The sequence below is a fragment of the Perognathus longimembris genome, chromosome 13, assembly GCF_023159225.1.
Source record: "Perognathus longimembris pacificus isolate PPM17 chromosome 13, ASM2315922v1, whole genome shotgun sequence".
Taxonomy (NCBI): Eukaryota; Metazoa; Chordata; class Mammalia; order Rodentia; family Heteromyidae; genus Perognathus; species Perognathus longimembris.
The window spans coordinates 6,345,632-6,369,323 of record NC_063173.1 but is presented as its reverse complement, the minus strand read 5'-3'; the positions used below and the strand labels follow the sequence as shown (position 1 = coordinate 6,369,323).

Genomic DNA, 23,692 nt, shown 5'->3' with positions numbered 1-23,692 from the left:
TTCTCCTTACTCCCCTCCAAGGCTAGCTGGACTGCAAAGTTAAGTTTATGATTATGAATAAAGACTAAACAACAAAAGCAAGGGCAAGCCAGGCACCCATGGATCTTGTCCGTAATCCTAGCTACTCAGGATGCTGAGATGAGAGGACCTCAGTTCAAAGCCAGCACAGGTAGAAAAATCCATGAGATTCTTCTCTCCAGCTAACCACCAAAAGCCTGGAGGTGGAGGTGTGGCTCAAATTATAGAGCACCAGCCTTGAGTGAAAAAACTCAGGACAGCACCCAGGCTGTGAGTTCAAGCCCCCAGTACCAGCAGAAACACCACACGGAAAGTGTATAGGACTTGGAGTTTTATTTATCCAGTTCTACACACTGGAAGTCCCTTAAGAGGGAAAAAGGTAGAAATCACTGTTTCTAGGCAAGAAGAATGACTGGTCCTTACAGACAGGAATTGGGAAGCTCTGGGGCATAGTCTGTTAGCTGAAAGGACTGCGATGCACTTTCCATTCCTTTGCAGTTTTCTGGGAACTTGGGGTAACAGTTGCAAAGTGAGTCTCAAATTTCTGACAGGCTCTTGTCAATGTCAGTTAGAATCCTTCTCACTGAAAAAAAAAAAAAAAAAAAAGCTAAGAGCTTTTGCATATGCCCTTTTCTGTTCATGCTTTCCCAACGTGGTGAATACTGGTAAAGGCTTGACTTCCACTTGTTGAGACTGATGTTTGGGTGTCTTTGAGGTAAATCATTGTCTCCTCTCCACCGCCCCCCCCCCTCCCCACATCAAGGGCCTGAAGAAGCCACCATTGCCCCTGTAATTGACTGGTGCTCGCTTGCCGTGAAGAATTAACATGACCCTGAACCTGAGGCGTGAGCTCGTGTGTGATAAACCTCCTCAGTCACAGTGAGCCACTCAGCTAGTAAAGTCTTGGAACACATGTCCAGATTGCTGCTGAAAAGAATTCTGAAGCCATGATTACTGCTGAATGGGAGGGGCGGGGGGAGTTTTGTTAAAGAACTTCCCTGGCTGAACTGTAGTTACCCCCTACTTTTTAAGACACAAACCTCACATTTGTCAAACAAAATATTTGACTTTGACAAATGTTTCTAAAAATGTGACAGTACCACAAACATTTACCAACGATGACTTATAGCCCAAGTATTTTTCTAAATACAGGATTTTGCTCATTAAATTTGTACATCAACTCCACAACCCCTAAGTGAGGGCTACTTAAGGGGTTCTTCTATTTTTTTACGTTTATTTTTTAAATTTATTTCTTGTCCAAGTGATCTACAGAGGGGTTACAGTTTCATGTACAAGGCAGTGTAGACTCAATATAAATTATTGAGGTGTCATGCAGAGGAATTGCCATTCCATAATTCAGGTAATGAGTACAGTTCTCTTTGGACAGTGTCCCCCCCTTTCTTCACATTCCCCCAGTGTCTTAGGGACCTCGACTACCATTGTTCTGGACAGCCCCCTCTCCCCTAAGGCTTCCGTAATGTCACGATGGTACCTAAGTACATGTAAACATAACATCAAGTAGAAATATTATATGACTCTAGCTCTACAAGTTAAAATAAATGTGCATGCCAAGTACTGTATAGAGTATGTGTCTATGACATCACTCTTTGAAATCACATCATGTGACTGGCAGTATTCGTGGAAGCAGTCTTGCCCCGCACATTCCTCTTGGCTGTGCATGCCATGTGTCTTGGGGTTGGTCCTGTGGGTGTTAGTGAAGACTCAGCACCCACTGATGTTTCTCCAAGGCACCCACGTTACAGTCACGGCAGAGGTCCTGGCTGGCTCTCCCCGCCGCTGGATGGGCACTGGCACGCGGAAGGAGTGCAGTCCCACCGTGCCCTGAGTCTACCTTTCCACCTTGCTGGCCCGCGTGGCTCTCTGCTGCCTTCTCCTGACTCTGTCAGTTCACGGCTGCGTGGAGCAGCCCCTCCGTGCAGCCCCGCCCACACTGAACTTGCTATTTTAAATCTCGTGTGGGTGGAGAACCCCAAGAATAAGCTTTTATCCATGTATCCTCAATGCTCATCCTTCTTATTTATAGCTGCATGTCACATCCTAGTAAGTAGATGAACTTGTCTAAATTTGGAAGGATGGGCTCTGTGACTCTCCTGTCGGCAACAGAATTCTTTGGGAGTTAGGATCCAAGTACTTGAAGTCACTGATTTAAAAGATGGCTTCTGAAGTCTACAGACGATTTCTGTAGAAAAAGGTCTAGTCCTCCTCACTTGTTGCTTCTTCCTTGCACAGAAGATGAAGAAGGCCGTATGTCACTGGTAGCCTCTTAAGAGTCAGGCTCCATCTGCCTTTCGGATGTCTTCCTCGCCCTTGCTCAGCCCCGCCCCATTCAAACGCACACTCTCCATTCCTCCTCCTCATCTCCATCCCATTCTTCTGCCCAAACCAGACTTTAATACTTCTTCCCCTTACACTCCCCCACTCTTTTTTTTTGGTTGTTGTTGCCAGTCCTGGGCCTTGGACTCAGGGCCTGAGCACTGTCCCTGGCTTCCTTTTGCTCAAGGCTAGCACTCTGCCACTTGAGCCACAGCGCCACTTCCGGCTTTTTCTGTGTATGTGGTGCTGAGGAATCGAACCCAGGGCTTCATGCACGCTAGGCAAGTGCTCTACCGCTAAGCCACTTTCCCAGTCCGCCCCCCACCCCCGCACCCCACTTCTTTAAATTCACCTTTTTCAATCAGTTGTACAAGCAGTTGGCATTCACGAAGTCCTTTAAGAATACAGTGCCTCCTGATCAAAGTCATCCCTTCCATCAGGTATATAAGTAGCAGAAATTTACGACTCGTAAGTTCCAGGTCAGATGCCAGCAGATGTGCTTTGTGGGGCAGTCCAGGTTCCTTTTTTCATTTATAGATCATGAAACTTTATTTAAAATATTAACACAGTTCACATGTCAGCATCAGCCTAGCAACTCACACTGCCCACTGCACTACCCTTATTTATTTGTATTTGTATCATAATAAGGACCTGAGAAATACTTAACTGCCCAAACATGTTTGACCATTTCAGTTCACCACGGGAGTTCTAGCTCCTTTGATCTCAGCATGACATTCCCATTCATTTCGAATGAAATTCCGTTCGTTTTCCGACAGGCCGTTTCTTGTGTCCTCACAGGACAAGCAAGCAGGACCCCTTGGACCTCTTACAAAGGCACTAGAACTCTGTTTACGAGCTGCCTTCATTTCCCAATCACCGTCAAGGGCTGCCTTTTTTTTGGCCAGTCCTGGGCCTTGAACTCAGGGCCTGAGCACTGTCCCTGGCTTCTTTTTGCTCAAGGCTAGCACTCTGCCACTTGAGCCACAGCGCCACTTCTGGCCATTTTCTGTATATGTGGTGCTGGGGAATTGAACCAAGAGCTTCATGTATACGAGGCAAGCTCTCTTGCCACTAGGCCATATCCCCAGCCCCAAGGGCCGCCTTTTAACACCATCACTGTGGAGATGAAGTTTGAACCTATGTACTCGGGAAACACACAATCATGCAGCCCACAGCAAGGATCCCATAGGAGATTACTGAAGTAGTTAAGATTAAAAGCTCAGGATCAGAGAATATCAGAGACTGGAAATCACATTGACAATCTCTTTCTCAATTCTCCTATTATATAGAATGAGAAATAGACACAAAGATTGATTTGAAATATCCTTCTAGAAAATTCCATCTAGTAAAATAGTTCTACCTGCATATGATCTTTAAGACTAATTTTTTTTTAATTTTTTTAAATTAAAAATCCAAATGGGGTTCATGCTTATAAAGCTATCCTTTCAGGAGCCTGAGATCTGAGGATTACAGTTCAAAGCCAGCCCAGGCATGAAAGACATAAAATTCTTTTCACCAGCTCATCACCAAAAAGCTGGAATGGGGCTGGGGATATAGCCTAGTGGCAAGAGTGCCTGCCTCAGATACACGAGGCCCTAGGTTCGATTCCCCAGCACCACATATACAGAAAACGGCCAGAAGCGGCGCTGTGGCTCAAGTGGCAGAGTGCTAGCCTTGAGCGGGAAGAAGCCAGGGACAGTGCTCAGGCCCTGAGTCCAAGGCCCAGGACTGGCCAAAAAAAAAAAAAAAAAGCTGGAATGGAACTGTGTCTCAAGTGATAGAGCACTGGCCTTGACTGAAAAAGCTAACGGTCAGTGCCCAGAGTCTTGAGTTCAAGCCCCAGGGCTAGCATAGCACCAAAAAAAAAAAAAAAATCCGATTCTATCCATTGGACATATTTAAGTTCTTAATCTACTCTTTTAATTCCCACTTAAAACCCACCTGCAAAACTCTCCAGCTTCCACGCCCCTCTTCCCTGCCCTGAGACCCCTTGGACTCCTCAAAACAGCGGCTAGCAACGCTGAGAGCGCCCCATGTGGTAGCCTCTGGACCATCACTGGTGACACGGTGAGGGTTCAATTTAGTTCCCAATCCATCTGGCAAGAGCTAGCCTAAGGAAGAGCGAGTTTGTATATTCCCTCTCCCAAATCGGAGGAAACCTCTGCTCGTGTTCACTGAAGATTTTATTCATTTATTTCCTTACTATTTCTTTTTATTTTACTATTAGAGGCATGAATACTTGGCCAAAGCAGTGAATGATTACTGAGTAATAACAAAGCAGTTAATAAGTTGTTTATTGAGTATATAGTACGGCAGAGCCCTCCATGCTTGAGTATATTTAGCACTATAGTAACTAAGTTGCAGTAGCTAATGATGGAGATATGCTGAGTCTCATGCTGCTATACTCTTTTTAAGTGTGTGTATGCTGGTCCTGAGGCTTGAAACCAGGACCTGGGTACCTGAGTGCTGTTCCTAAGTTCTTTTGTTCACGCCTGGCCCTCTACCACCTGAGTCACAGCTCCACTTCTGGCTTTTTGATAGCTCATTCAAGATAAGAGTCTCACAGATTTTCCCCAAGCCAGGCTGGCTTTGAACTATGACCCTCACATCTCAGCCTAAGGAGCTAGGATTACAGGCATGAGTCATCATCACCCAACCCCACCAGTAGACTCTCCAGTGCATCCGTGTTACTACCGAGTAAAGATGGTCACTATCAGCCTCTGACCTGAGACTTGAGACTGAGTAGAGAAGGGTAATGTCAGCTGTTAGATGCTGTCTGTCACCCAGGCACCGTTAATACTGCAAGTACTTTTCCACATGTAGAAAGTGATTGTTGCATGGTATGTGTAGCCTGACCAAGCAAGGTATAAAACTCTTCCCGGGCAAAAGCAGCATTTGAGGGAAAAAACAATAGCATATTCTCTCTGCCTTTACCTGGCACTTGGTACACAGTGACACACTCGCCCAGCGATCGCTAGTGTCTTGGGAAGAAATAATGAGTTTACTGGATTGTGAAGTTAGCATGGGTAGGAAAGACACATGAAGGGAAGAGAGGGGAATTCAGGGCATTTATTCTCTTGTTCATTTTTATTCTTAGGTCATTACAATGGAGTGGTGTACAGGAGTTAAGGTTACATAAGTCAGGAAATGAGTGCATTTCTTTTTGGACCATGTCATTCCTTCCTTCACATTCTTACAGTTTTTCCTTCCCATCCCACCCGTAAGTTGTAACTCCCACTGCTACATTTGTCTACCTTTTGTCCCTCCATTTCTATACCTTCCCTTACCCTCTCAAATACTTTGGAAAAGTTTGTGAGAATTGCTTCCTATTCCTTCTTTTTAAAATACTTAGAATTTACCAGTAAACCCAGACAGACAGACAGACAACAGACGTATTAAATACCCTAGAAAAATAACTTGGAATGTAACCATAATTACTTGATGATGACCATAATAGTGGATGGAAAAGACACAGTTCTCCCCTCTCTCATTGCTGTGATTTCCCCTACTTACCTTACTTTTCCTCGTTCTAGAAATTGTCATCATTGGACTCATATATATGTACTCCTTTGCCTCTGCTATCTATCATTCAGCACAGTGCTGATGGTTTGGTTGAAGGCATTATACACAGTCTTTGTATATACCTGGGTTCACCTTTCATAGCTGTAACAAGATGCCTATGTCTGGCAAGTTTAGTTTAGTTTGGGGTTGGTTTAGTTTTAGTGATCCATAGGCATTGTGCTACATTAGCTGAGCTTTGGTAACGGCCTTGTAGCACTATGGCAGAAGTCTTATAGGAGGGAAAGATTATATGGTGAGACAGGAAGCCAGTGAGAGTAATAACGGCTAGTCATGATTTTTATAGCAGCTCACTTTCAGAAGAAAACATTAATTCCTTCAGAGTGATGCTTCAATGACCCAATACCTAATATCTACAAAAAGGCATTATTATGGTTTAGTTGTGCTTTGATCCCAGAAGATTCATTTGTTAGAAGTGTGATCCCCCAATGAATATAATAGAGTGAAGAGGTATTTGAGTAAATATTTAGGATGGTCGACTCCTAGGTATTATGAATAGTGCTGTGATAAACATGGGCAGGCAGGTATCTTTGTTTGGTATACTATTTCCTTTCCTTTGTGTACATACTCAGAAGTGGGACCACTGATCATACAGTAGATGTAGTTCTAGTTGTTTTAGTTCCAGTACTAGGACTTAAACCTAGGGCCTGGTCACTGTCCCTTAGCTTTTTCTGCTCAAGGGTAGCACTCTACTACATGAACCACAGCTCCACTTCTAGCCTTTTGGTGATTAATTGGAGATAAGTGTCTCACAGACTTCCAGTCTAGTTTTGAACCTTGGTCCTTAGGACTCAGACTCCTAAACAGCTAGAATTACAGGCGTGAGCCACCAGTGCTTGACTAGTTGTAGTTTTTTGAGAAACTTTCATACTGTTCGCCATAAGACTATATTTACTCACGTTCTTACCATGGTATATAAGATTTTTTTTCCCCAATCCTCACCAACCTTTGTTATTTGTTGTTTTTCAGAAATAGCCATTATAACTTGTATACCTCTCATTTACTATGTTGTCTCTGCTATTGTTGTTGTCCACAAGCTTTGCTCTGTAGAGCATCTTAGCTAGGCGAATTCTCCTACTAGATTCCAGCCTCCTCAAATGTAGACTGATACTAATGTGCTTTATTTAGCATAACTAGTCCAAGGAATGATGTAACTAGAAAAAAAAGAGGCCAGAGATTTCATTTGGGGATTCTTCCATTTCAGAATTTTTTTAGAATGGCTGAATCTTACTTTTTTTTTTTTTAAATTCCCTTCTATGTCATTTGAGGTCAAAGATGACCAGTGCTCACTTTTTTTTTTTTTAATAATCAACCAGTTTGCTGCCTCCACTAGGCCCTGAATGAGAGTCCTCTGTCTTTGTGCTTAATTTGAATTGGGGTTAGTCTCAAAGTAGTAACAAAAAAAGAAAGCTACAAGACATTTTTTTCCTGGTAATAGTGTCTAAAGCATTTTAAAAAGCCGTATACTAAGCAGAGTTCATTTTTATGAAAATTTAAAAACATGTACCAAATAGAATGGTAAATCTATCAAATTTGGTAATTACGAACTCTTACATTCCCCTGAACTATTTTGAGAGGAAGTTGTACTGTGTCATAAAAATGATGACATTTTTTCGGGACATATATTTTCAGAGCATGTATTTTAATTTGCCTAATTATTTCTTTAGGGTTCGTAGAAACTCACCCTTTGGGGCAGGAATATTACATTTGTGATGTGGAACACTTCTCAGGTTGCCTGCCCATCAGGAAGCAGGACCACTTTCTCTCCCAACAAAATGTTTTAGACTGATGTTATAGGTTCCTTGATCCAGCTTTGGAATCAGCCCTTTGTCAGCAAAAGAAAGAAATCATTCAGGTTTTGTCTTCTAGTGTCATTTTTTTTAAAGATTTAAGTGTACCTCTGGCTACCTCACTACATCATATATCACTGTACCCAGGCTGATGTATGAGGCAAAGCTACAAAATTTAGACAGTCTGTAAGTTTACAGCTGATACCTCTCATTACTATAAGATACTTGTTTCCTTCCGCATTCCATGTCCTCATTCACAAGGGAAGCTCTCCTGCCCAGCAACATCCCTGGTTTATTCACTTACTAGTCCTACAGCATATTTCACATTGTTTCAGAATTGTTACACCTGCCAAGTAGAGTTCAAAATTTCTTTACAATACTACCTACACTACTAACCATACTACAGATGATAGAGGACTGTTCTCTTTCTACTGCATCAGGTCATTTCAACCGTAATTGCTCACATAGGACATAATCACAATGCCATTACCACACAAGGCTTTGTTGGTGGTGGAGACAGGGACTCGCCTTGTGCTGGGACTATAGCAAATATACGGTAATAACGTTCCCAAGAAACCACAAAAAGATAGAAGTATTTAGGAAATTTTGGGAGGCTGCAGAAAAGGTATGTCTGAGCTCAATATAAATTTAAATCTAAATCCACCCCAAAGAACATTCTTATCACGAAGGTGACATTTTAGAACGATGAAACACTTGAAGCGTGAGAAAGTAGAGCGGGCAGATAAGAAGGAAAACTAAAACATATCCCTACACTTTTTTCAAGTTTTCTAGAAGAAAAATTTTCAAGATTCACTCACATTTTTAAGAACATGGAATCTGGGGGAAGGGGGAAAAGAAATGATTTTAAGAATTGTGTTTCCTTTGCTTTCTTTGTAAAGCAGGTATTTAAATAACCAGCTCACCAATGCATTACATCTGGGTAATCCGGCTGGACCTAAGTTGGGGGGACGGGAAAGATATGTGAATGGCAGTGATGAGATACTTACTAATGTCTGTCACAACACGAAAGATGTTCACTTAACTGACACAAGACAGAGTCAGACCCACAAAAGACATATACATCTGATTGACAGCAAGAGTAGGAGAGAATTGAAGTTAAACAAGAAATCTACAGCAATTGTTTCCTTTCATCTATTGGTGTGGGCTGGGGGAGCTTGCTTTTTAAATGGTCTTATTGATAATACATAAGTCACAGATATAACTCACAAATTCAATATTTCATTAGCATAGTCACGGGATTATAGAACCACCACCACAATCTGATTTCAGAACAATTTACCCTAAAAGAAACCCCATACCCATGAGCTGTCACTTCCCACTCTGTATATTTTTTACACTAAAGAACAAGAAAAATGAGATAAACTCCTCAAATACCTGAATGAGTATCTAAGATCATAGTAGAAACCTCAAAAGAGATGTTCCTAACGCCACAGCAGCTGGTAAATTCAGTAATTACCAGTGAAATTTCAGGAATGACAGGTTGTAGCATCACATACAAGAGTCAAATGCTAATCATTTTAAATCTGAACTTGAAGCATGTTTGGGTTTCAGAAACCTCTGAGCTCACAAGAACAGTATTATTCTCAGTAAAAAAAAAAAAAAAAAAAAATTAGCAAATTCAATTCCTGACTTTACTGCTCACTACTCCTGTGACCTTGAGCCAGTACGGGAGCAACTTCATAAAGTTAGCATAAAGGCTAAACATGCGTTGCTTTTAGAACTAAGCTTGCCACATAAATGCTTAAGTGTCAAGTTTTTTTTATCAATTTTAGTCATAAAAATTTATGGTTTATGTCAAATTCCAAAACAGAATTCTTAGTTATGCCAGCTTACCTCTTGCCATATTTAATTGGTATTTTCAAAGTCTCTATTCAAAGTTTTCTGCCATGTAGAGATTGAAGACGCTGTAATATAGAGAAAAAGAATCGAATTAATCAAGTACAATTAAGAATCGAACAATAAGCCAAACGTCCTAACTAATTATTCTAACCTAACATTCATATCGTAGACTTTCTTTTCCTACATTAAAAAAAAACTTACAACAGCAAAAGTTTAATATTACACATGTAATAAAAATGGAGTATTAGCACGTTAGAAAACACATTAATATTTCAGCTGTAAAGGTTTCTAAGACCCTAAGTGTGCGACTTGTAAAGCTGTGTGAAAGGAAGTCATGATTTGGTTTTGTGTCCATAAATATCAGGAAGTGTAACCAATAATTCCATTACAAAATGGCTTTTGCTAATAAGACTATGCTAGATCATTTCATTTCTGACCTATGATTACGTATTATCTGTCCTTTATAAATAAAGTGTGGTGTTCAGTATTATGCCCCAATCAGATGACAAATGATACAGAACATACTTGGGAAGTGTTAATACATTACATTCCTGGCTTTGAGACATAGAAGAATTAAGCAGAAGCAACACCTTTTCCTTTGACCCTTGAGACAATTTAAGTGGTGCCTCTTGCATGCAGCCCATAAAGCCTCTACATAACCCATCTGTGGATGTTTTCCCACCAGCCTTTTCTCCTTTTGGTGTTGTTTTGTATTTGCATGAAAATTCATAATTTTTTGCATGACTTCATCTGTAATGTTGAAGATAAATGTCTAACATACCTTACAAATATCCCATGCCCATTAATTCTTACATGGTATTTTTCTTTTATTTTTCAGTTACTGAACTTTAAATATGCTTCAAATGTAAAAGTAGCATGAAACTGGAGTGCTGAAAAAAAAATACTTAATACTCCTTTAAGGATGATCATTTCTAACTGGGAAAATTTAAGGATCATTCCCAACCTTTTTTTTCTGGAGGTCAATCTGCAGTTACCAACTATGATGAAATTATATTGAACTCTGCTATCAGCAGAGGCTTAAGTCCTGAATCTGTACTTCTTTTTCCCCTGAGAATATATTTTTAATGATTTAATATGAAACAGGAGATTTGTCCTCTGCAGTCATAAATTACTAAGTATTAGATTCATTCTTTTTCATAGTCTTTTTATTAAGGTCCACTAAGTTGAAGTGACAGTCCCTAACTTTCTGAATGGCAGCATTAACACAGATCACTTTAATATATCCTAACAGAAGACATTATTTTGCCATCTAATCAGACTTCAAACCCATCAAGACACTGGACTAAGTCCCACCAGGGGGACACAACACAGGCAATCAACAAACTCTCTTTCTTTCCAAGTAGTTACCTTGCTGACTCTACATTAATTCATACTAGCTACCATTACCAAAAGGATTTCCTTTTTTAGAATATCCTTTTCTAAATTATATTCACAATTTACGCACACTGACTTTAAAATGTGTGGGTCATAAACCTTGTTCCTCAGGAAATTATTTTAAAATTTTCCAATAACTCTCAGGCAAATGAGGATAGTGGTCAAGTTTGAGAAACATGTTTACTTGATGAATATGAAATTAATACGATTTGTATGGTCTATATGGCTTGTTAAATGACTACGAACCTACCAATCATTCACATAATAACAGTAATAGGAAAATAAATGAAATTTTCCTAAGGTAAGATATTCCAGATGACCCACATAATATGAAAGAATATATTTAAGCTGCACTATGTATTATTTTTAATTCAGCTTCTTTAAGCTAATGGAATGGTATGTGTGTGCATATGTTATATTTATATGTATATATGTAATTTTTGAAGGCAGCCATTCTTATCATAATATAGACTAGTGGCTGTCACTAACTAGCTCCTTATATTGACATGGGACTTGACCTCTCTGTCCTTCAGACTCCTAGTTTATAAAATGATGGCATCAAGCTAAATTACCTTTTGAATAATAATGTCATATTATAATGACCACATATCATAAATCTTCATGCTACTCCATATGGCTTTGATTAAACTCAAACTGAAATAATAATGTCTATACTATCTTTCTTTTTTTTTTTTTGCCAGTCCTGGGCCTTGGACTCAGGGCCTGAGCACTGTCCCTGGCTTCTTTTTGCTCAAGGCTAGCACTCTGCCACTTGAGCCACAGCACCACTTCTTGGTTTTTTTTCTATATGTGTGATGCTGAGGAATCGAACCCAGGGTTTCATGTATACAAGGCAAGCCCTCTACCACTAGGCCATATTCCCAGCCCTGTCTATATGATCGTAACGGGCACCTAGACACCGAGAAGTAAAGATACGGACAATGAAATTTGTTTAGCATTTGATGTTTCTGTTGTCCTATGTGAGTCTCATCACCTACAAGCGACTATCATCTTTATTCTCCTGTAGAGAAAGACACTATGGTTCAGAAAAGGTGGTGATGGCCTAGCACGCTTCCGAGCCAGGACAAAGTCTTCCCCTCCATCCCCATCTACTGTAAGCAGTCGTGAAATTATACGGCCATTTTTACCAGGTGTCCTCATTCCAAATTGAAACTCCTTGAAAACCGATTCTGCCTGAGAACCTTCTAGCACCTCCACAGAGTATCCACTTGTGTCACTCCAGCTCTCTCTGCTTTTACAGACTAGTTGTTTTGTCAGCATGAGTGTGACAACAATTAGACGTCCCCTGTTTTTGCCCCATGCCTTTTCTCCTTCACAGTCATTCAATGACAAGCGTAAAAAGAGCTTCATCTTTTCACGAAAATTCCCATTCTACAAGAACAAGGAGCAGAGTGAGCAGGAAACCAGTGATCCTGAACGTAAGTAGATTCTCCGAGCTCATGCCACACACGCCACACGAGAGAACACCGAGTCCTTCACGGGCAGCGCGCATGCCGCACACGTAGGCCACCCACACGGCAGGCAGGCAGGGCAGGTCGTACTACTGTGACCGGTGCTTGACCGCAGTCTGGATCCTTGGTGTGGCTGCTCCTTGCGGAAAGCAACGGGGAGGGACTTCGCCTCCAGCCAATGTTTCCCACTGACCAGGATGGGTCTGGTGTACACAACTCCCTAGGGCTTCGGACGAGTTTCTTTTTGGGGGTGCGGTGGGGGGGGGGATACTCCGTTCTATTGCCACCAGTGTTTTTTTTGGAATGCAATTGGATTCTCTTGGTTGCTTCCTGGCCCACGTGCACACTCTTCTGCTCCCAGGAAACCTGAAATACCATCCGAGCAGCAAGCTGGTACTGATGAATACTAAATCTCAGACTTTTGATACACAATTGGAGGAGATGATGCTTTTGCGTGAGACACGTCAGTGGCAACATGGATAAATGGAACTTACGGAATCCTGTTGTCTTTCTTTCTTCTCCTCCTTTTTTTTTTTTTTTCCTTAAATCTTCCTTGAACCTTTCCAGTCGATCTACAAATCAGACATTTCTTAAGTCTCAGCCCAGGGAGTTGGGGGGGTAGAAGTCCTTTCCAAAAGAGCCAGTGGGATCCAGATTGTTCGGGCAACACGGTCTGTCATGGTAGTATCCATTTCAACTCCACTGACTTCTTCCTTCCTCTTCCGTGGCTCTTCTTCCTCTCTCATTGCTCTCTCTGGGGACTTCCATGCAGGACATCCCCGGATTAGGTGACGACGGTTATGGAACAAAGACTCTGAGTAAGTTTCCAGGAATGGTCACTGTAACTTTTCCTTTTCTTTTCCTTTCCTTTTTGAGTTTGGCTTTTGCTCCTTTTCCTGAGGGCCTTTCACTCCTAGCATGCACAAGATACAAGTTTCATTTGTCACCTAGCTGTGAATGCTCCTACAAAGTAATTTTCACTCGTTTTTGTTCTGCATGTCAGCATTGAAAAGCAAAGTGTGTCAGGCACTCTAACTTGTGTCGCAGTTAACACGCCCTTTCTGACCCTGTGAAGTGGCCAACATGACCCCTGCTACCCAGGCAGCCTCCGCTTGCTCTACTGCCCAACTGCTACCAGAGAGCAAGAGGCCATGTTGAAAGAAAGGGTGAGCTGAATGTTCTAGAACAGCAAAGTAGCAATATTCTTTATGTGCTTTCTTCTGCCTTTTCCACATGGAAATGACCTTAATGACCTTGCCAAATTCCATACTCGAGTTGTACTTTGCTATTAGTATAGAAGCCATTTTATAATTAATCAAAAGGAACATGCATTCTCAAAAATTAAGTCATTTGATCCTTCATGAATAATTCCTTCTTATTAACTTGATTGATTTTTTTTCTCTGACTTGCAGTGATCCTCCTTGAACTGTTTGTATGATACAAGTTTCCTATATGTATTAATATCTTTTGATTTATTAGCTGCAGTAAATTATCAGGTCTGCATTTTGTAGGATAGAATGAAAACCATATTAGACTTTTACATTTTCTAGTTATTCAAGTCTTTGGTCTGTGTCTCATTGCACTGGGCAATTAAAAATACTGAGCTGATATGTCAATATCCTATGCTATGATTTCATATTCTTTAACACCAACCCCATTGTGTAGGCGCCAATGGAATCAGAACCAAATCTTGAGCACTCTTGCAACTGTGTCATCTGTTTGATTTCATTTTACTTTAACGGCTCTGGGAAATCTTTTCAAAGCTGTTCATTTCATAATAGCATTGAGCTGGACTCCATTTTCAAGGGCTGTTTATTTAAACGTGTGTGATGACCCCTTTCATAATTCAAGTTGCAGATTTGAAGTGGTTGTTAACATATACATACGTAGGAAGCAAAATCTGATGCCGAGTACTTGGTCTCCTTAAAGATGAAAACTTTATCTTTGAGTCATGGTATAGAATGTGATAAGAAAGTATTCTGGTGGCTGAAATTTAAATACTATCTTTAACATGATCTACCTGACATCAAGCACTACACGGGAAAATCCGTAAATTTTCTGGTTAAGAAGGAGAAAGCATTTTAATACAAAGATGCTTATTTACTCATTAAAATCTGAGCGTATTTAGTCAGGGGCTCACCACTGTAATCCTGAGACTCGGAGAATTAGGAGCTCAAAGCCAATTCAGGCAGGAAAGTCAGAGATTCTAGCTCCAAAATAACCAGCAAAAAAGCAGCGCAAAGGCATTGCTTACGTCCCTGAGTTCAAATCCCGTTATCACTAAAAACAAAAACAGAACATCTCATAAACGTGAGAAACAGGCAGCAAGTTGTCCCCACTTCAAGGTACGTAAGATGATTGTGCCCGTGAGCTGCACTGGCGTTGGTTCCAGGCCGCAACCACCTTTCCAGTAACAGAAAACAGGTGTGCACACATTCACACACTCTTTCTCCTGTTACGCAACTCAGCTCCGGCTCGAGACCCGCAGAAAGGAAAATGTTTTGTGTGGATTTAACTCGTGCTTTCATTTCATTGGTTGATGCTTGAAAACACTCAGCTGGCAAGAACATATAGTTCCGAAGTCTTCTTTTTCTGTTAGGGAATAATGTTATGTCTATCTTCTTCTAAAGAACACAAGCATTGTGTTTTGACAAACTGAAGTCTTTGCCAGTGAGCTTCAGAAATCAGTCACATGTACTTTATTTACTTGAAGTTATATATGGAGAAGGTGACTGAGTTTGTCTATCTTTAACTTCAGTAGTTCAGGTGACTTTGGAAATAAACCCTAAGTCTGGTGTATAACCAGTGCACACATCCATATTTCAACAACAGTGTTGTATGAAAATATTATTTGGAATGCCATTTAACAAGCAAGTTATTCAAAATGAATTAGAAACCTTACGTCATGCCACTTTTCTCCCATCCTCTCTGTTCCCCCAAGATGCTAGCTAAGCAAAGACCTTAATATACAGACATGACTGGCTCATGACTCATTTCTTCTTCAAGATTTCCTAATCTCACTGAGGAAAGAAAGAACTTTAAGAATCCCATTCCATCCTGAGAATCTGTGAAGTATTTAAATAGAAATAAACCCCTAGGGTTCCAAGGACCAATTAACAATTTGAAGTCAATGTTCCTGCAAAATAATTAAAGACTAAAATTGAGAAAACATTAAAAGCCTGTGAGAAAATAATACCCACACACTAGAAGCTCCAAGAATTGGGAAAACCAGAGCTGGGTAAATGGGTACAAATAGTTTAAAAAGGGAAACTACCTAAAAGTGTTGAGTGGCACTACTCAACACTTATTCACTACAAGGAAGAAGCAGAAGTCTACTACTGTTCCTGGTACAATGTTGATAAAGTTTTCATCTTTATCTTAGCTAAATTTCCTTAATGCAATCTCTTCTGCAGCCTTTGACTCGCCTTCTGCTCCCATTTCTAGTAGCGTTGCATGGATGTATTCCTTTCTGTTCTGGCTGCTCTTCAATGCTTGGTATTTTTTTAATTTGCTGTGCTGTTCTTGCAGAACATGTTTCTTCTAATGCCAGCGATAGCGAAAGTAGCTACAGTAAGTTATTGCTTTGGTTTGCAGTTCTTTTCTTTGCAATTACCCCATTGCCTGCGGTGATCATCTCAGCCTTTTTGTTGTTGTTGTTGTTTCAATTGCTGCCTTTTACCATCCTTATCCAAAGCAAATGGCTTGAAATGAAATGGACATTTGGCTCCGACAGAGACAAAAGACCCTTGAGCTACCAGTGGGCCTTAAGTGATTTGTGCAAACAGTAGCCACCTGACTAATAACAATTTGACCCTCAGCTGACTAGAACCCAAAGATTCAATTTTCAAAGAGAAGCTCAAGAAAAGTTCAGCATGGTAGATTTGGACATTCTACCCCCAAAAAATCAATTGAAACTCCCCACAAGAAAATGGAAAAGTCATCATGAATTTATTTTTCTCTCTCGTTTTACCCTTTCCTTTCCCATTTCTATTGCCCATCCCCTGGGGAAAAAAAAGTTTATAAATTGCAATGTTCTTTCAAAATCAGGTAGGGAGACTCTTTTCTATCACTTTCTTCTTGATTAATATTTTAAGCAGATACTACATCTAAGTGTCTGACTTTATTTGAGGGATGATTGGGAAAATGATGAAAATGTTTCTTCCTCTAATGTTAAAGGCCACTCCCATGTTTATTAAAAGATCAGAAAACTTCACTGAAAAGGTAGGTAACACCATAAAAAAAAAAGTCTTTCTGATCTTTCTTTGGTCACCTCAAGCCATTTGCTTACTGTATGGAAATCTTCACCCAACACATCCTTTTAATCAGTTCTTATGGTTTCCTACTAGCTACTTTACTAGTTCTGGATGACTGATATACCTATTATAACTAGGATCTTAACAAATTATAAATCGTTAGTGAAATGATATATCAAGAAAGCAATTGCCAAGAGTATTAGAAATCTGTAGGCCCAAAACAGCCATAACTACTGAGGCAAAATTTGTCTTTTTGTTTAAATAGTGTTATTTGAGAAGTTAAATCATTTGAAATATTTTTTTCCTCTTTATGGCATAATATTACACAAAAGTATGCCTTTTTTGAGGTGGAGTGCCAAATAGTTTTGTTAGAATATGACATTTTTAGGGATTTTTTAGAAAGGCCTTAGAGAATTTGATTGGTATAGATAGAAGAAAAAAAGCACAAGAAAGGAATGATGGCAGGAAAGGGTAGGCCCAAGGAGGAAGAAAGATACAGACCAAAGAATGAAATAAGTGATGTTATGATGGGATACAAAATTGCATTTTAGAATCACCTAAGCTTCTTATTGATGGAATCCTTCAAGGGCATTGACATCATAACATTCTTCTTGCCCTTCCCTTTCTGTAGTTCAAAAAAGCGCCTTGCTCACTAGTGCCCTTGAAACTCAGAAACAATCAGGCGAAGCAGAGTTGACCAATTCCTTGTCTTGCTGATGTCTTCGGCACCTTCTGTTTAGTGGGAGGAAAGATGGAGCTAATCTGTTGTGTGATGAAGACCAATGACACTAACTTCCTCAGTGCTGTTTTCAAGTTTGAGTTTTCTGTCTCAGGTGGACATAAAGAATGAATCCACTGAAAATAGCCTGCCCTTCTCCCTAGTCATTCTTACAGAATGTGCAGATACAAGAACTACCTTGCGCTTTGCAAATTACACTTCTTTAAGAGTATTTTAGATGAGGGGATACTTTTTCCAAAATAATTATAAACATTGAGCCAAAGTTTTTTAACTGCTTGACAAGTCTTTGGAATAATGTGTCATGATAACACCCAAAATAATACCTATAAATTATCTATAAGAAGAGAGAAGATTTGGAGCTAGGTTCCATGATGATTTGGGTTTCATCTGAGATTACAGAAGATCAGACACTCAGATTTCCATTAAATGAATGAATGTCAAAGCTCAGAATCTTTTTTAATTCTGTCCAGACACAAATACAAGGAATTTCAGAGGTACATTCATTTAGTCTTAGGTGCCATGAGCCCTAGTGTAAATATGAATAACTTTAGGTCTCATCTCATTTGTTCACACATGAACAAATGTTGCTCAGTAGTAGAAGTCACCCTAAAGGATGATAAGAGCATCAAAACTAGTTTGGAAAGGAAGTGCTTGTGAGCTGAGCTTTGGAAAACGTGGGAAAGGCTCCCTTACCAGCCAAACAAGAACTCTCTAGAAAGGGCAGTATCCCAAGAAAAACCACAGAGGCTTGTCACGGACATGGTGTCTAGAAAGCAGCAACGTTGAAATCAAAATAAACTATATTGTCCTATAATTCTGAGTGACTTTAGGTCCTATGCATAGCTGTCTAAACAAATACAAAAAGCCTCTCTTTTTTTTGCCAGTGTCCAGGCGTTGTATTTTTTTCCTTTGAGCACATTGCTTGTTGCCTCCAGGGACAAAATGGCTTTAAAGCAGGGCGAGTGATGAGTAGTCCCAGGTCCCTGGGCACTGCATTCACGGGATGTCGTAGAACCACACCCTGCGGCAGCGCTCCTTAAGCCTCGTGGACCTACCCACGCGCATACAAACCTCAGCTTCCAACGGGCAGCTCAGACCCCTGCCTCGCCTTCTCAACCTTTGTCACGATTTTGTTCTGAGTCCAATTAGTTTGAGTAGCAGCTAAAAGGCAGTGAATTCTAGCGTGCATCACCTAAACATGCAAAATGCCACTTCAGTGCTATCTTAATGTTTGGATAGTTCCAGATTTCCGTCAGTAGTCAAGGGCAGATTGGAGCGGTGGCAGTTCTCTGTTAGCCCTGTATGAACACCAAGCAGGTGTAACAGGGACCAGGCAGACCTCTAGAGCTAAGAACGCTCTGCCTTCTTGAAGGTCAGTAGCGCTCTCTACTCACCATGGCTGCCGGAGAGCTGATGAACATCCTTCTACGCCACTGCTGTGCATGCGTTAAGTGGAATTTTCAGAACGATCTCGAGATAAGGAGACAGCAGCATCACATACATCAGCATCTGTAGTCTCTGCCTTAGTCCGCGCTTCTCATGTGGCTCTTGGCGGCCATTCCTTTCCCTCAGCTCCGACAGTACTCCAGTTGAAACTCAGGGCCTTGGCTTTGCTAAGCAGGAGCTTTACCGCTAGCATCATGCCCCCAGCCCTTTTTTTTGCATTAATAATTTGGGGGATAGAGTCTCACATGTTTGAGCCACGCTGGCTTTGGTCCTCCTCACCATGCCTACCAGGCACGGGGTCACAAGCATGAAGCACTCACTACTCTTGGCTTATCCATTAAGAGACAATCTCAATATCATTAATTTTCCCCCATGCTGGCCTCAAACCATGACCTTTCTGTTCTGTGTCACCCAAGCATCTGGGATTATAGATTTAAGTAACCACGCCTGCCTTTTTTTCCCATTAGTCTATCTGTTACCTCACTTGATTTCCACAATAAAGCTACTAAATATTTCTTACGTTAATAACCAGTCTATATAGGAAGAAGTTAACGCTTCAAGAGGCTACATACCTCATTAATAAGCAATAACCTTGCAATACCAACCCAGACCTTTTTTTTTTTTGGCCAGTCCTGGCTTCTTTTTGCTCAAGGCTAGCACTCTGCCACTTGAGCCACAGCGCCACTTCTGGCCATTTTCTGTATATGTGGTGCTGGGGAATCGAACCCAGGGCCTCGTATACGAGGCAAGCTCTCTCGCCACTAGGCCATATCCCCAGCCCCAACCCAGACCTTTTAATTCTGAGTCCTTATGTAATTTTTACTTTTCCCGGTGGCTTGTAATCCAAGGTTCTTGATGCTCTATCAAGTACTTGCTACCATCCAGTACTACCCATCAAACTATTTCAGTGAAAATTATTAACATAGTACGTAGTATTAGCTATACACTAAGTCTGGTTTTAAGAGTTTATGTATATTAAGTAATTTCATCTCCTGAACATTCTATAGAGACATTGAAGTTCTAATTCACTCACCAAGTTATCTTGAAAATAATTACTCAGAATTTTAGTTCATATGTAAAATAAGTATCTGGCAAGTCGATTTTAGTCAAGATTTCAACTCTCACCTCGAGATGGCAGCTGCCAGAGGAACTGTATTGCAGAATTTTATGAGGCTCAGCAGTAATGAGAGTAAGAGGAACAACATAGTAGCAATGAAGCACATGAACTCCAAATCCTCTCTTAATGCTAATATTCTGACTCTAAAATCCTAACATACCTTTGTGTGTGTGAGAGACAGTATTGGGGCTTAGACCCAAGGCCTTGAGTTGCCATTGGCTTTTACAATCAAGACTGGCACTCTACCACCTTAACAACACCTCCACTTCTGGCTTTTGGCTGGGTAATTAGAGATTAAAGTCTCACGGACTTTTCTGCATAGACTGGCTCCAAACTGAAATCCTCAGATCTCAACTTCCTGAGTCCATAGGATTACAGGTGTGAGCTACCAGTACCTGGTGCAATTTACTCCTAATAACCATTCTATGCAGGTACTAAAAACCAAGTTGAGAAGATGAAATGGACTACCGTCAATCTTCATTCCCTCCCCTCATTTTGTTTCCAAGAATTCCTGAAGTATAACAATTTGTTTTTCTCTATCCTGAAGACCTATTAGTGGATGTCTCCCTGTGACAGGCTTCCACTTCACACACAGTATTTTATGAAGGCTGTCACAAAGTCTTCTGCCAAACCCCATCACTCTCCCGGCCATGAAGTTGCCAAAACTAAACCAAGAAATAGTTTTGTCCCTTTCACTTCTAAGTGCCAACCTCATCTGAGGGGAAAAAAAAAGAGAAAAGTACTAAGGGACACTATTTTTATGGAAATGACACAGTAACATGCAGGCCTACAAAGAGAGATAGAGAAAGAGAGAGGACCTAGAACTTAGAGATAAAACACCTCACGGCCTCTCAAGTGACTCTGGCCTGATTTTTGCCTGTCATTCTTTGTCAACTTGCAAGCTCTTTCCCAGCCCCAGAAAAGTCTCCTGCTCACCCTTTTGAGACAGAGGAGAAAACAAAATAAAGCAAAAGACGTAGCTTCAAATCTTGACTATACTATTTGCTAGCTCAGGAAGCAGACAGGCTTCATGAACACCTCTTAATCCTAACCTCTGCATCTGTAAACCATGGGTCGCCAGCTTACTTGGTACCTAAGAAAGACAGAACAGACACCAAGGGATTTGCTAAAAGACCTGCAAAGGGGCATGCAGACCTGGATTATCCTCCCTTTGCTGTTGTCTTTATTTCCTTGCCATTACTCGGGGCATTTTTATGGAATCAGAAAATTAAAAATGGCACACGGAAATGAATTGGCAATTATTTATGTAATGCCAACCCTGCAGGCTTACTGGCAAAAGGACATGGTACCTATTTGCACAGGGCCTTAAGAGTAGAATGCTACCAATATTCTCATGAGAACCTGGGCCTGCCAGAAGAAGCAACCCCAAGAAGCAATGGATAAAGAAAGAACTAGAGACTCCGAAAGTTAAAGACTATGTTTTGCCCTGACTTTTCCCTATCTTAAGGACTTCCTTCAGAACGTCCCATCGGTATGATTCCCAAGACGACTGGAAAGAGATTCATACTGAAGCACGATGTGCTCTATTTATTAAGAAAAATGTAACTTAGAGAAATTTAAGAGAACCTTATTTCCCCAAGTGAAATGATCATATAGACATAAATGCAGAGTAGAACCTACCACTGGCCTCGTTCCTCGCCCTGTTTTTCATGAATGAAGTCACACTGTGAGTTCATTGACATTGTTACATTGAGCAGTTGACAGAGCACTGGGGTGGGGGGGCAGGGATGAGTGAAACTTGGTCTTTGCCTCTCTGGGGTTCTCAGTCTATAGGGGAGATTGAGATATCACCTAACCTTGAAGGTTTGGCGATTCTATGATCTGGATTCTTCCCGCATGGTCTACCACCCATCTAGTCCTAAAACTCTACCTTCTCCATAGGAGTTGAATGGCTTATGAGCACTACGTATCTCCATCTTGAGATCCCAAGAGGCTTGAAATCAACCACTGTTTGCTTAGCCTAGACTGACTTTCAGTAGTTTATTCAGAAGGAATCATTCTTTTCCTGAAAACAATTGGAACTGCTTCATCACAGACAAAACCCCTGCTCAGAAAAGGGGAAAGTCCTCTGAACAGTTCTTGGTCAGTCATCAAATTAACTTCTTTTCCCTGTCCTGGTGCTATTAAAGGATCGTCCCTCATTGACAAAGTTTTTGTTTTTTTTTAAAAAAGCATTTCTGGAGTGGTGAGCAAAAGAAATGTGGGTGCCATTGGCTTCAGGACATGCTGCCCCATGGTCCATTCCTTGTCCCCATCACCTGTAGCATTTTCAACAGCCTTTACCTCGTTTTCATACTAGAGAGTAGTCAATAAATACTAAGCCTAATGCAAATATAGGAAGGGAACCTGGTAATACCATGACCAATTAATCCAGTGGATAAAATAGATGATTGAAAGAATAATTGTCCAAGTGCCACGTACTCTCCACAGTGCTTGTTGGCTTGAGCCCCCCCCCCCCCGCCCCAAAACAGAGGTGTTACAGCAAGTACTCGGAAGGAATGGACACTTTCTCTGCAGTGTTGCAAGGCATGGCTTATCAACCATGAGAACCAATGATGTAGGGAACGCCTCTAAATTTTTGGTGAGAGGTGGGTAGTAGGAGTTGAACCCTGGTCCTCACACATGCTGAGCAGGTGCTTTGCCTTTGAGCTCTGACCCCCAGCCTCCTCTCAACTCTCAAACTGACCTCCAGCATTTCCCCGCTGATTCAATAGGAGAGGAAAGCCCTTAGTATCCTGGAATATATTCGGAAGAATGTTATTGTCAAAATTGAAATAGGTTGTTCAAAAGTAGAGAAATAAAATCAAAAGACAGAAATTCTGATTAGGTAGCCAAAAAAAAGTGTCCAGTGGCGCCTTTCTTTGAACCGAATGACTTCACTTTAGGTGATGAAGCGTGGCCTAGAGGCATGGCACTCCATTTCCGGCATCAGACAGAACGCAGTCCCACAGATCACTGCCCTACGCAGAGAGCGGCAGCCAGTTAGTACTTACAGTTATGGCTGCGTGATAACGTGACACTAAAATAGTGCTTGAGAGCTAGCTTTATGAGGATGAAGGGATGATTTTTTTTTTAATGGTTCAAGGAGACAGCAAGGAAAATGAACCCTGAACTGTGCGTGTTTCCTACATTTCAGAGCAGGGACTATCGCTATAGTGTGTGATGGCTGCTAGTCAACTGTAATTCTCTTTTCTTTCCTTCCTAGGAGGACAAGAAGACCTCATTCTTTCTTACGAGCCTGTCACAAGGCAGGAAAGTAAGTTTCTCATCCTACACAGAGTTTTGATAGTAGATCAAAGACCGGGTGATCCTATTAAGGGAGAGGAAGCACAAAGGACTAGGGAGAGAGACTCAGCTTGGTGCTCAGGTATATTCAGAGCACACCCAGCGGTCTCTCTTGGACTCTATCACCAGACAATTTTTCTGCTGAGCAACAGCAAGTCCCAAGGAAGGGCAGAGGGTTTGTGCGGGGTGGCCTCAATGGGAAAGAACACACCCTCATTACCTAGTGGCCCTAGCTGGAGGAGAAATGGAGAAAACCTCCTGGGAAATTGTTATCAGCCAGTATTGAGAAAAATTCTCTAGGAGATGTGAGATACAAGCCACCACAGGCCTCTCCAGGGCCCATAGTTCCTTCACCCGCGGGCATTTATTTATATGGAGGCTTG

General features: G+C 41.2%; 1 protein-coding gene across 12 annotated transcripts in view; it reads left to right on the top strand.

The window, feature by feature from the left end:
• The window catches only part of Dlg2 (discs large MAGUK scaffold protein 2), a 1,704,707-nt gene that overhangs the window by 1,660,923 nt on the left and 20,092 nt on the right, over positions 1–23,692 (top strand). For 7 of the 12 annotated variants that reach the window (XM_048360014.1, XM_048360019.1, XM_048360016.1 and 4 more), the window contains 2 exons: positions 13,221–13,266; positions 23,230–23,280. In XM_048360014.1, coding sequence (XP_048215971.1) covers positions 13,221–13,266; positions 23,230–23,280 — 97 coding nt within the window. Of the gene's footprint in view, positions 1–12,315; positions 12,416–13,220; positions 13,267–23,229; positions 23,281–23,692 lie in introns of all 12 variants that reach the window. The other 5 variants (XM_048360010.1, XM_048360015.1, XM_048360012.1 and 2 more) reach the window with 1 other exon arrangement.